General features: G+C 26.9%; 1 protein-coding gene across 1 annotated transcript in view; it reads left to right on the top strand.

The window, feature by feature from the left end:
• The window catches only part of Ppn (proteoglycan-like sulfated glycoprotein papilin), a 136654-nt gene that overhangs the window by 93187 nt on the left and 28249 nt on the right, over positions 1–15218 (top strand). The window contains 2 exon segments of the mRNA XM_011498256.1: positions 7056–7243; positions 8647–8707. Of these exon segments, the coding sequence (XP_011496558.1) occupies positions 7056–7243; positions 8647–8707 (249 nt within the window).

Here is a 15218-nt window from a genome sequence, read left to right as displayed (position 1 = left end):
AACATAAAATGTCTAGGAATATTTGTATGCATATATGAAATCGTTAACGATGCGAGCAACACCTATAGCGAAAAAAATGTATTCCGTAATTAAAAAAGATTTCCATCCAACAGAATTTCATTTTCAATAAAATGCCAATGGATTGCCCTTCGTGACATTTTTTTCATTTCCAAGAAATTGCTTTATCGACGAACCTAATACTTTAAGCTTTGAATTATAGTAAAAACAAATATTGAGTAAAATATTTAGTTTACATTATTAAACATAAAATATAATCAATAATTTAATTTTAATTTTTTTGTTTTACTTTTTTTAGCATATACTGTGAATACATTAAATATTTTAACTAAACTACTGAAGCATTCATTACATATATATAAAATATATATAAAATAAAATATTGAGTGTAAAATATTTTCCAAATTAGTTAAAATTTAAAAAACGAAATATCATGTAAAATATTAATTATGATGTTGAAAAAATTATGTCAAGTAAATGATAAATGCGTGAATCAACAATGCATTGTAATAAAAGTAAATTCATTATCTTGTAACATTAAACAATTTTATTATTTCAACGAAATAACCTAAGTTAGCATTGGTACAAGCAATTGCATCTTGTAAAACATGTACAATTGCAAGAATAAATCAATGCCTATGTATACACGATCAATTCGTGTACTTTTTCTGAATAATAAAATGATGATAATTTTTGACAGTGGAAGAAGTATTAGATTATCGAATCGCGAGACGATAAAAGTCGATACGACCCATCATCACTCTTGAAAACGGATTGTGTTTCAAGGTTACGTTTCATGCCTTGGTCATTACGTAATACAGCAAAGTCATTGCCACGCGCGTCACCAACTAACTCTAACGTTGATACATTCAAAATCATGTGTACTTATTTACTTTCCTTGCCATTCATGTATTAGAGAACCGTATTAGAAAATCAGATCTTGTCAAGGTAAATTTGATTTCAGTACTTTACATAAAAACTAAGTTTACATGAAAAGCTACTAGCAGAATAATTAAATGTACTTTTATACATCTTTATACTTTTTTCAATAATAGGTTTTTAATTCAAGGTTTTATTTTAAAAACGGATTTGATAAAAATTATTAATTTTCTTTCTAAAATATAAAAAAATATGTACAACTTCTTCTAATTATATGAGCCTTTTAATACTATGGGAAACATAGTATCTTGTTTATATTTTTATAGTAATCGAAACAATTTTAATGTGTAATTTAAATAATATATTAAATATTCAATAAAAAGATTTCTATGCTTGTTTTACATAAATGTAAAATAAAATGTATTATTTTTGTGGTGTAAAAAATATATGCATATTATTAAACTTTATCGTTATAATGTAATTATTATTCTATAACTTAATGAAAATAAATTATTGTAATGTAATAGCTATTACTAATTTCAAAAAATATGTCTCATATTCGGAAATACTTAAAAGCCAATTTAAAATATATGATAAGTTCCTATTTATATGTATAAGCTGCTATTTATTTTAATTTAATTTAACAATATAGTTTATTTACCTTTTTAATAGAAGAACAATTATACCAAATACTGCAATAATATTCCTGAACATACATATTTTCATCATTTCCTTCAGTTCTTATTACCACAAATTGTTTATTTTGTTATTGCATAAAAATACATAGAATTATATAGTTTATATATTATAGTTTAATTTATAAGTATATATTTTATTATGTGTGAATTTTAAATATTTTATTAAATAATCATACAGTTAGAAGAGTCATAAAGTTTTTATTCGATTTAATATAAAATTAAATCTTATTAAAATTTGAATTGCAATTGAATAAAATATAATTTTAACAAAAATCTATAAATTAAATACCTTTACAGTTAATATACAAGTATACTGAAAAAATAAATTACTCATAAGTATTATTCGTATTAATCGTATTACTCATAAGGGCATGTTGTGAAATTTTAATTGTCTAAACAATAATTAAAATTTAAAATTATTAAATTTTTCTTTAAGAGCAAAAATTGTAATATAAATAATGATTGAATCAATCAATAAATATTTAACCCAGTTTTTAATAACTACTTTTAATTATAAAATGAAATAAATATAAAAAGAAATTACAATCTCAATTACAATTTTAATTAAAATTTTCAAAATCCAATTAAAATTTATGCAACTACTAAATAAAATTTATTTATATTTTTTCAATTTATTTGTAAAAAATTATATATTTATAAATCACATATTCTTATAAATTAAAAATATGACAAATAAATATAATGATAGATAATAAAAGAAATAAATAAAATGTAAATACTAAAAAATTCTAAATATAAGTATTAAATAATTAAAACTTAATGTAAAACTATTAATTATAAAATTTCTTTTTACATTCAAAATTTTTTCTATTTATTAACTTACAAATATCATGGAAAAATTTAACTTTTATAAATTAATTTCATTATATGCGATATAATGAAAATAAGAATACTATAAAATTCAGTTAATGGTGACATTGCAAGTATATATAAGATTAAAGGCAAACTTAAATAAATTATTTTATATTCGAATTCATTTTTGGTCTAACGTATATTAATTGAAAAAATATTTATATTAATTGTTATTAAACTTTATATGCAATAACCATTAATTGGAAACTATCAGATCTTCAGAGGTCGTTCAACTCTCTTGAAATACAATCGCGTGTAATTAGCATAAATTAGATGTTCACGAGTTTCATAAGTACATGCGAATGAGAAACTGTAAACCTTTTCTATTGTAAGGTCATATATTTCATTAAAGATACAATCATAAAAGGGCTAGTAATGAATCAACTCATAAAAATTATTTTATGAAGGGCAATATAATTTTTGCAGCACTGAAAATCGCGCACCATTATTTTTACTTACTCAAGTAAAAATTTAACAAATAATATACTTTGCTTTTATATAATCATGAATTAATCTATGAAATTACAAAAAATTTATTAATAAATCTCGTTATTATTCTTCTTATCATTGTTCATGTTAAATAATTTTTTATGCTGAAATTACAAAGATATAAAGAGAACTTTATCCTTAATAATGAGCTTTTAGTGCTCAAAATAGTTAATATAAAGATAAATGGTAGCTCTTCATAAACGATTCTAACTAAAGTGTGAGATAAGGAGAGAGGCTTATTGGTTATATTGTATTGTATATAATCTTTTGTTAGTCACCGTTTAAGCGGTAAATGGAACAATTGATTTATGGCTGCAAATTCTTGATATCGTCTGATAATTCTAATAAAGTCTTTGAATTCTATTTTTTATCTGCATATTTTATTATATTGCTATTATAATATGGACTAATTTCAATTAATATAATCAATTTAAATCATATTCAAAATCCATTATATGATTTTATTAAACATCGCTTGAAAATTTATCCTTCAATTTTTACCCTTCGATATTTTTTATTCATTTTAATTGTATTTTTAAAATATATTTTTTCATTAGTCGAGATAATATTTACTTAATTAAAAATTTAACTAATAAAATACTTGACTAGTATGGTTAAAATATAATTTAATTTAATATATCTTATATTTTTAATTCAAGTAATAAGTAGAAATTTTCATTTGATAGTGTATGAGCAAGTTTATATTAATAGCACGAATTAGAAATGTAATGTCTTGTCTACTAACTTTTAATACAATTATCAAATCGATCGTACAATAAACCAATGAAATTCGCAGTTTCATACAGATAAAGTAATTGGCATAGATTTCTGCATTGGACAGAATTTCCAAACTTTTGTGTAAATTGGGACTTCAAATCTATAAGTTACTTAGCTCTCATAATTCTGACATCGAAAAAGGAAGATGTATCTTTAGAATTAGACAATGCCATACTAACCCGATTGTGAATATTATAAACCGTTAACTTTGTACCTGTCTACATAGGAAATTAAATTCCGCAGAATTACACGCATGTGCAATATAATCAAGTGCATTTGAATAATTAGTTCGTGAATGAAATTAGCGTTAAACTTCGAAATTACAGGCTTTGCCCTGATATAATAACGATTTGAATAAATCCTATTAAAAACATAGAGTGACTTTTTAAATAGTACAAACATTGAAACTTCTTTTAATTTTATTTCTTACTGATATTCCGATGAAGCAAATGTATAAAATAGCTTTAAAATATTAAGATTCCATACATACTATCGTATTCCTACCAAATATATCAGACGGTTAAACTATCATTATTCTTATTCTTCTTCTTATTATTATTATTATTATTAATATTATTATTATTATTATTATTATTATTATTATTATTATCATTTTCATTATTATTATTATTATATAGAAGTTGAAAGATACAATTATTATATATATATATATATATGTCTCAACATAATTGACGTGAATTTAATTAAACTTTTCTATCCACTAATACTTTAGATGTACTTTTCGAAAAACTAATTTTTACAAAAATCCTACTGCTACAGTGAAAATACGTTCCGCAAAGGGCTTGAAAATAAATACAAAGAGGAAGAAGCAATCCCTTTTGTGCCACGGCCAAGAATACATTGGAAGAGGCAAGCGGGCCCGCAGAAACTCACAGGGAACCCTTCGACATGCGTTCAGAAACTCTCGCAGCCCGTAATATTCGTAATCTACAGTCCGTCTTCTTTAGGAATCTAGCTATGCGGAGTTCGTAAAAGTATCGTAGACAAAAGGGGTGGAGAGGAGAGGGTCCGAGAGACGATAGACACGAACAAGCAGCGTCGCATGTGCACGTTGGGAAAACGTGGAAAAAAGCGAAGACGAGTCTGCGGGCGCTTTCATCAAAATGCCTCATGTGTTCTCTCACGCTCAATAAAAATCACCTCGGCGCAGCTGCGACCGACCAACGCGAGTCTCTTTACTCTACAAGTCTCGCGTATTTACATCTCGCTTTTGCGTCCGTCTCGTAATCCGCGCTTTAATACTAGCCACGACGTGGACGGCAAAAACGTCGACAGGACTGGTTGATGTACGGCTACGGTGTTTTCCAATTGCACTCAAAGTCATGAAGATACGCGCATGCCAAGAACATTTTTGCCGACTTTTTGCGTGAGCAGTTGGTGTTAATCATTAAGAATTCACAAGCCATGTGCGTTCAGATGAGCAATCATTTATTCATCATTTCGTGCTGGTACGTGTACTTCTAGTATCACAATGTCAAACCGACGGTGTATGAAATTAGTAGTCGTAATATTTGCCTCGACTTAAGGGTAGTAATACTCGTAGATATTTAAGAACTCCTAATATTTCGAGTACAAAAATACTTATATTCTCCCTTTTTTTTTTAATTTATAATCAATTGTTAATGAATTTATTTACGTTTCGAAAAATTTGAAGTAAATCATTCATCCAACACATTATACATCCTAATATTCATTTAACTATTATGTTAAGATATATAAATATTTACATCGTACATTAATTAAATATCATAGAATTCTGAGGCATAGCTTCGTAAAAATATGATTCTTATTATTCTTCACTTATTACTGCGAAAATTTCAAAATTAAATTGTATATTAAATTATATATTTTCGAATATTTTAACCAATTGTATCCATTCAAATGGTTTACATATTAATAAAAAGTTAGTGTCTTATAAAAAAATTTTGGAAAAAAGCTATTTATATTCTACTAGTAAATTTTAATTAAATCTCATTAACAATACTCACATTTTAAATCAACCTTCGTTGACCATCTTTTCTGTAATTGTAAAATTCCGAAAGAATTACCGTATTTTCTTAATTAGTTAAATTAAATATAATCTTCTTTAATCGCATTGAATTAAATTTATTACAGTTTCAATGCAAACTTAAAGAATTATATGTCTTCGTATTAAAATACATTGTTTATGTATTACAAATTTAAATAATAATAATAAAACAGTCATATGAGAATATAATATAACTTATATATTAAACACTAACAATATATACAAATATTATGTACCATTTGCGTTTGTTAAATTTACATAAGATTTTGTAATTTTCAGAAAAATAGACATTCGTAGTTTGTAAGTAATATTTAAATTAATTACTGACTATAGTTCTTTTCTTTTATTCATTAACTATGATATTTTATATAAATCAAAATTATTTAGTTGATACTAAATCAATGACCAATGTTTTAAAAATTGAGCAAACATTTAAGAGCGATGAGATAACTAACTACCCATGGGCGATAATTTTATAGGAAACCGCATCTTGCAGCTCTCATCCCAACAAATGGAAACTGTTCTGGACACGTGCCAGAAGGACCTATCCATTGAAATGTTATACGGGCACTTGGACTCAACCCTATGTAGCTCTATTTGCTCTGAAATTAGTCGTAGCCTCTCAACGTTTTCGCGTATTTTTAAAGCCCAACCACTTGACGTTTTTGCTACTCCTCTTTAAGCGTAATTGCAAAAAAAATCAAGTAATTAAAGGTTGGTCGTGTGAATTTTTGGTAATGATATGCATAAATAGTTGTGTAAAGTCTTCCAATAAAAAGATAGATGCTAGATAGATGCTTAATTGAAATGGAAATCGATAGCCAACTTTTATATACTAGTATTTAACAGATAAAAATATCGAGCTTATGAAATGCTTTCACCTATGGAATCTACTTCTTTCATCAATAATTATTATAAATGCAATGATACACTAGTTCGTAAAAAATATATAAACTTTGTAGCTTTTATGAAAATTAAAACAAGATTCTCTATTTTATTCAGAATGAATACGAATTTATACATAATTTTTGCTAATAAATTATTTAGAATTTATTTAGGGCATGACTATTTAGGCATAATGCCCTGTACTCTTGACTTTTTTTAAAATAAACATAGATACATACATGATGTAAGAGAATTATAAATAATTACGTGGATAAATTAAAGACAAGTGATATCAGCTTCGTTCAAATCCTTCAAAATTCATAAACACTCCTAATTGTCTCCGTGTTTCTAATTCTCTAATCACCTTAACCTTTTTTCTGTTCTAGCATCACATACGATTACGTCATGACAGGCACAGGAGGCAGCACGGTGAAAGCTACGCACCAAGCAACTATATTCTGGAAAACGAGGAGCCCGAGCAAGGCAGCTGGGGCCCCTGGTCCCACCCAACCTCCTGCTCGAGGACTTGTGGCGGCGGTGTTGCGCACCAAACTCGTGACTGCCTCGATAGAGAGTAAGTTTGATGATCGAATGATGTTGTAAAGTGTCGTTGTAAGCTGGCTTTTTATAGACTATTGAATTTTAATCTTCAGTAAACTATTTCTTGAGTGATCTTTTCGACGTTGTGCAAAAGTGCGCAATAGTGGAATTATTTGAGTAGCTAAAAGAGACTAAATAAAAAGAGAATCCATAAATTTTATAGATGAAATTTATAAGCTAAAATTTTGGTTTGCAGTAGAGAAAATGTTAATTTAATATCACTTTTAATTCATAATCTAAAATGTAAAATAAACGTTTCATTATGTGAAAATAACAATTTTTACGAATATACAAATATTGATAAGCAATTGAATAGGATATTTATATTCCATTTATATATATGTAAATACTTTTGAAACTCATATTTTATAAACATTGTGATAGAAAAATAGCGAATGGATATTTGAGCATATTATTGGCAAATGCGAAATAAAAATTAGAAAAATAATATGGCACATGCTTGTGTAAATAGTTAATTGATAAGATTAATTGATTAAGATAAAATTTATAATTTATGTTGCATTATTATAGACATCTATGAAATTATTGATTTCATATTTTATTTATCGGTACGTGCATGTCGTAACATATGTATTAGTTTGACAAAAAAACAAATACTAATAGAAAGTTTGATGAGTCTCGGTTAACGATTAAGAACACTCGTTTCTCAAAGCATTTCTGGGCAAAATAAAAATTCTGGCGCTCTTGCGGTAGAAATAAATAAAAGGCTATTATAGGCTCAGCAACATTAGTTTTTCCTGACAGGGTTCAAATTAAATGAGCATCGAAAGAACCATTCGCATGTTTTTCCCTCGATTATAGCGGGCACATTTTTGCCTTATTCCAGCTTCACTCGTTAGAAAAATATTGGCATGATCTACTTTTTTCGTGCACTCAGTCGCACTCCCCGAATGAAGAAAAGCATTGAGCTCCCCGTTGACGACGGTGACATCGCTAAACAGAAGAAGGATGACGATACTAAACGCCCGAATGCATTTAACGACTAAACGGGCTGTAAAATCCGATTAAGGACTTCCCGCTTTTAACCCGCGTCTAACCTTCCGCAACCTAACTTTCGGAAAAGTCTTTTAAACCTATGTAATTTGTAATTAAATTCGATACGCATTGGTCGTAGCCGGCTTCATTTTTTCAAAACTTTAAATAAATGCAATTATTATGTTTATATATAAGAATTGTTGTACTTAAAGCCATTTTTCTTCTTCGACAAAATATGAAACCTTTAAATATAGAGTTAATTTTTTTTGTTAAGTTCATTAATGTCATATATATTAAATACTTTTAAATTATAAATGAATCAGGCTTTATTAATTTAAAAATGGTTGGGTTACATATTTAAAAATTGCTTTTATGTTTTAGTGACTATAATAACGAAAGATGTACTGGGTCAAAAAAACGATACTTTTCCTGCAACATCCAGGTAAGAATGACATTTTTAAAGAAAAAATTTATAACAAAATTATTTACATTAGTATTTCTTTTTATGCATATAGACAAAAATGTCATTAACTATTTGATTAATTAATCAATATTTGAGTAAATGAATGCAATAAAAATTTTATATTTACATGCAATTATTTATAATATAAAATATATAACTAATTTTTTAATTAATTATTTATAACTTTTTAAAATTAAAAAAATCTAGATAAATCATTTTTGTTGTTATTACAATAAATTGGTTTAATAAAAACAAATAAAACCAAATATAAGAATATTGTAATAAATAGTAGAATAAAAAAATATATATAAGTTACTTATATACAATTTTAAAGAGTAGTTACAATTCTATTGTACAAATATTAATATATTTACATACAAATAAAATTTCGTAAAAGAACACAAAATATTAAAAAATGTCAATGCTTGTAAATATATAATAACTACATTAAGCAACACTAAACAAATCATTTCAAATAACACATTATTTAAACTAAATCCATATATGGTAAAATCAAGCGTCTTTTAATATATTATATTATTATAATGATAAAATGGAAATAAATGCTTAAGAAATTTTTGAATATTTATTTATAAAGAAATGAGAATAATTTTATATATTATTTTAAATCACTTACAATTAATTTATTACTTTATTAATAAACCCTTAAAAATTACACGCAGGACGTTACAGTTTTAGATCAAATAAGCACGTAATTACCAAATGTGAACTACAAGTAGATCACTAATAAAAATATTTATGATACAATCAATTATTTTATTTTATTAGTTTTAAAAATATACTTTTATAAAAGTATCGATTTTCTACAAAATAAAATATTAAATAATTAAAAAGTGTATCACATTTCATACCATTCAGTAAAGAAATCTAACTTTTAATATTCATTTTAAAAACTATATTTTTACCACCCAAATCAAAATCCAACTGTTTACATAGCTTTATGTCCTTTTTATTCATATTCACTATTCATAAAAAGTCACCGATACTTATTCTGTCACGCAAGCGTATATAAATCAGAAAAAGATCTCATTTCATTTTAAACTTTAAATCAACAATAACTCGTGTCTTTACATTCGAAGCCTAAACATAAAAAGTTCATCCTTAACTTTTTTACAATACTCGAGACGCGTAGAAAAACGAATTAAATTCAGCAGCAAAAGAAAGTTCGCGCTTTTTGCTTTCTCTATCCTCTTTACATTCCACCCCGTCTGTATGCACTGCTTGCATCCTGAAACTAGGCGACGAAGTTATCCACTGGTATAGTGACCTCCTGAGTTTTCTCACTCACGAGTGCGAAACTCTTTTCTTCTCCATAGCGGAATAGTTTTGATTTACTCAACCGGAGCCTTGTTTCTGACGCAAAAGTACGAGAGCTTAAGAGCTCCTTTAAAGAGTTGAGAGTGCTAGTTCCTTCTGTTTGTTCGTTATGAAAAAAAAGAAATAATAAAACAAAATGAACTAAAATAAAAGAGTAAACGAAGCAGTACATACACCTCCCAAGAAGTACGATGGCCGCTTTCAAAGGAAAGAGACCACCCTGGAATGCAGTAGCGGACGTGGAGCGGCTGATTTATGACATATTTACAATGTTTATGTATGTTACATCGCTCTGGTAATCGAATTCATTAGAGTTAAAAGATATTATTCATTTTTTAGCTCTGGCTCATTTAGTCCTTTCCATTATTAATGTTGTGATTTTATTGGAAAGAAGAGTGGACTTAATTAAAAACTAAACTGCCGTGAAATTCTTCATACTAGCTATTTAAAAATATTCTTATGAGATAGTTACAAGAATAAAAAGTAATATATTGAAAATCATACTATTTTAAAATCGACTAAACAATAAGAAAATATATTAATTGTTGTTCATTAAATATTCAAGGTCGATGAAATAATATTAAAGTAATGAAACTTTGATAGCCTTACGAAATATATAAAATATCTTTCGCATTTCATCGAATCTGTATATAATCTCTATATAATATAATGGCATCTGTAAAATAATAAAATTTACAATAAATTTCGGTTTTTTTTTTTAATATTTTAGCTTAAAGTTTATTTGTATAATTACTATTGGCTACTTTTATAATTAATTTTCGTTGTTCAAATTATTTTATTTTACAAATCAATATTCTAAATGAATAAAATTTATTCTGATAGAGTAACATTAAATCCTCATAAAAAGCATTAAAAATCAATGCTCTAATGCAAAACGCTGAAATATAAAAACTACTCTGAGTATTTAGTTCTATTTAGTCTATTTAGTTCTATATAGATAGTTTAGTTCTATTACAAACGATATCAATACTCGATCAAAATCAAAATCACTTGAAAAGTGATATGACTATTTTCATTAATTATTCAAAGCCATATTGAAATTCATCCAAGTAATCACATATACGATAAACAAAAGTGCAATAAACTATTTTATTCACTATCCGCGACATGTCTCACACAACCATTAAATCGCGACGCTTCTTACTTGTCACAATCAAAAATAGGCACAATAACATCGCAACAGAAAGCTCGGGAGTGCGGCTGTTCTTAAGAAGACGTCAATTCCAAGGGTAATAAAGTATTCGTCACACGCGTAAAAATCACGTTCACAGTCGTGAACCAGATGCCGCGTGAGAAAAGACTTCATAATCACGCTATCGGGTCAGGTCCTTTCTTGCGACATAAGTAATTTTTATTTCCTTGCAACCTTTAGCCTTCACCGACTTTTCAAGTACGGGCAAAGATTCAAAATAAATTGAAGAAACACCACCGCCTTTGAAGATGTCTTATGTCATATGATATTTTAAAGACATATTAAGTACTAGATCTCTGTATTTCTCATAACTGCCAAGTTTTGATGTTCCGCAACTACATTTTTCAAAAGCAACAGCTTACTCACTCTATATTTTTTAAACTTTTTAAATATAAATTAGCATCTGTATGAAATTGGCAGAAGTTATGTATAATTATATATCCATAAACACTCAATAAATAACAATAATAAATACCAAAGGATGTAAATTTTAATTGGCCGGCTCTATACATAATTTAAAAGTTTCCTTAATCTATATAAAACATATCAATTATTTATTGCATGCTTCCACCTCTTTTAAACTTTTAAAACAAGCTCCATTGTATTATACTATATTGCCACATAAAAAGGAACTCAATAAGAATCTAGCTTTAACTATCTCAAGTCCACCACATTTTAAGAGTTTATATTTTTATAAGTCAAATAAACTTTAATAAATATATCAAACCATATAATATAGCTACATATTTATGTAAAATTTTGTATCATGATTCTTAGAAATTAATTCATTGTATAATATTGTTTTGAGTAAATTTGGTTTCGATGAATTTTATAATAACTTCAAGAGTTTTTAGATCAAGTTATACAGTTATTTGAATTGCATTCGATTTTTTATTAAAATTTCACTTTATTAAAATATTAATGATGCTGCTTGATAACGAAATAAAAATTTACAAAACTGATAATTTGTATTATTATATAATTTATATTTGCATATACAGTAAATACTTATATAAATTGCTTTACAACTTTATACAAGTAATTATTTAATCTATATGTAGAGTTCGATTATGCTAAATTTCGATTCAGTCTTAAATTATGCAACATTTTTATGAATTCTCGAGTTTTGTCATAAACTTTTATGTTGCTAACAGACATTCTTTAAAAAGAATGTTTTTCGGTTATTTTACTCTTAGCCTAATTCAGTTATTTAAAAAAAAAAAAAACTAAGCTACCGGTCATTTTAATATGTACCGAATTTGCGACTGAGACAATCTACTCATTACTAATATTACAATTTAAAATTAAAATTAAACTTAATATATTACAATGTAATGTCAACAATTGTTATAAAAAGTTCAATTCAAACGTATACTATTTTCTTAATTAAATTAAATTAAATTAAATACTTAACTAAATCATATCATTAATTAAATAAAAAATAAAATCATATGTAATTGAAAATTATTATTAATTATACACGTAATAGTAAGTATAGTATTTAATTCATCAAAAACAAAATAACATTTTTAAAGAATTGAAATGCTTATAAAGTCTGAATATGGCATAATTCTGAGCTGCAAAACAGTTTAATAAAACAGTTTTACCATGATTTACGAGTTCTATGACAGATATATTACGACAGATAGAAAATATATCAATTTTTTTATATAATTGCCTTAGAGCAACTCTGTCTGAACTTTCTTACAAAAATAAGTTTCCTTCGATATACAATACAAGGCAGAAATAAAACTAATCATATAAATGGAAGAAATTGAAATTTCAAACAAATAAGAATATTAATTTTAAGAAATAAAAATATTACCTTTAAAAACAGGAGTTTATGTTAATGTATACAGCTCACAAACCTCGTGGAAATCTATATGAGTGCGTATGTGCATAGATAAGCATGCACGTCAGTAGTTTTAATGGCGGAAGAAGCTATAATAACGAGAAGTTTCCTTTAATGAGTGACGAAGATTGAAAAAGAACATAGAAGTCGCTTGATTTATAAGAAGTCACGTTCGTTTCTTCGATCCATTCGCTTTAATTCTCTTGTGTACGATGAGTAAGTCGCGATTAGAAATTTCTTTTGCCCGATATTTTCTGAGCTTTTTACTCATATCAAGCACTTAAATTCTACGAGTATTCAGCAAGATACCTATCCCAGTTAATTCGTAACCATACCTTATGCAATGTTACATCGAGTAAATACTGTGATTAAAGAAAATTTTATATCTCACTAAGGAAGTATGATGAGAATAAGAATGACGAGTTAAATTCTAATACATGTTTCCTACACAAGATGCCTCGGCATTAAAACAATATTGTCAATTGGAAAATTCTCTAAAAAGGCTTGTGAATGTTTTGAATGGTAGTTTGATTCTAATTTGCAGAATAGATATAATATGTATAACAGTTTGCTAAATAATTGGCTGTATTGTTATAAAAATAAAAAAACCTTTAAATACTTTTTTTTTATTAATAGTTTTGTATCATACTAAACGTATTGATGTTAAATAAAAAATTTATATCAATTTGTAAGAGTATCTCATTTATAAAATTGAGTATTCAAATTTATTTTAATTGATTACAATTCTAACACCTACATTACCCAATAAGATTTAAAAAAATTGTATCTATATAAAATTTTCAAATATAATAATTAACAAGTCAGTACTATAAAAGAATTGTTTCTTAAAAAAAATTATTTTATTTTGAACAAATAGAATTGGGGTGTACTCAATTTTTTTTTAATTGATTTCAATGTTTGGTCTTGCGTAAACATTGACCAGCAAGAATAATAATGTGTCCTATTATTATTTATTAATATATGATCACTATTATTATATTTAAAGGTTATTGTTGTGTACAAGTTTTATTAATTTTTCAAAAAATATTGCTTTTTATATGCTCGATATTATTAAAAGGGAAATGCATACAAAATTTTGCAAAAATAGTGTAGGCTTAATTTAGTGCAAATAATAGCACCTGTTTTCGAAATCTTTTGTAAGCTATTCGTAATTACGAACAACGCTTCGCGCGCAAAATATTATACTTTTAGTAATGGAGAATTCATCTTTTATATTATTATTTTTTAAGTAGAAAAAACTTTAGTATTAGAAAAGTTTTTTAATTATGATGGAATTCATATATACATGATAATAAATGTTTATTAGAAACACACACGCACGTACGCACGCACGCACGCGCCCGCACACACACACACACATATATTCACTACTTTCTCAATCTTTAACTTTATTTGCGACTATAGAAAAAAATGTGAAATATAATACAATTTAGATTGTTAAACTAAATTTCAATCGAAAATTGAGTAACAAGTTCTCTTTAATATTAACTGAATGTCATACTAAAAGAAGACTTTTCATTACTTTCCATTTACATTGTCATAAATCACAATAACATTGACTAAATCCATTCAAAAGTTATTACAATTATTACTTACTATATATTATAAAATAAAATTTTTTACGACAATATGCAGTAAACCTTGACTTACTTACCATTAAAATTCGGTGTATGACGATTGTCACAAAAGAAATTTATAAGGTGGCCACGCATATAAACTCAATCTTACAGTACATCGGGTTCCTTTCGTTTTTTGTTCACGGCGCGCGTGCCGCAATAAAGCAACGATAAACATGAGAGTCGAAAGCTCCCACATGCACCGCAACCCTTTTTAAAACCATACAAACACACCACGACGCGGCTAACGATAGGCCGTTTCGCAAAATGAGTAATTTGCTCAGCGTAACGAGTTTAACCATGAAGCAATTTACCGAGAGTTGTGCGCGCCAACTGCTGTCCTCTGTCAACGCGGCCAAGATAGATTTATGGGGCAAACTCCCTGTTACCCGCTGCCCACCTTATCGACCGCGTGAACATCAGGCCTCACGCCCCCCCCCCCCCCCTCAC

This window comes from Ceratosolen solmsi, unplaced genomic scaffold, assembly GCF_000503995.2.
Source record: "Ceratosolen solmsi marchali unplaced genomic scaffold, CerSol_1.0 scaffold14, whole genome shotgun sequence".
NCBI lineage: Eukaryota > Metazoa > Arthropoda > Insecta > Hymenoptera > Agaonidae > Ceratosolen > Ceratosolen solmsi.
Note: the sequence above shows the minus strand (reverse complement) of the source record. Positions and strands in the feature narration are given on the sequence as shown.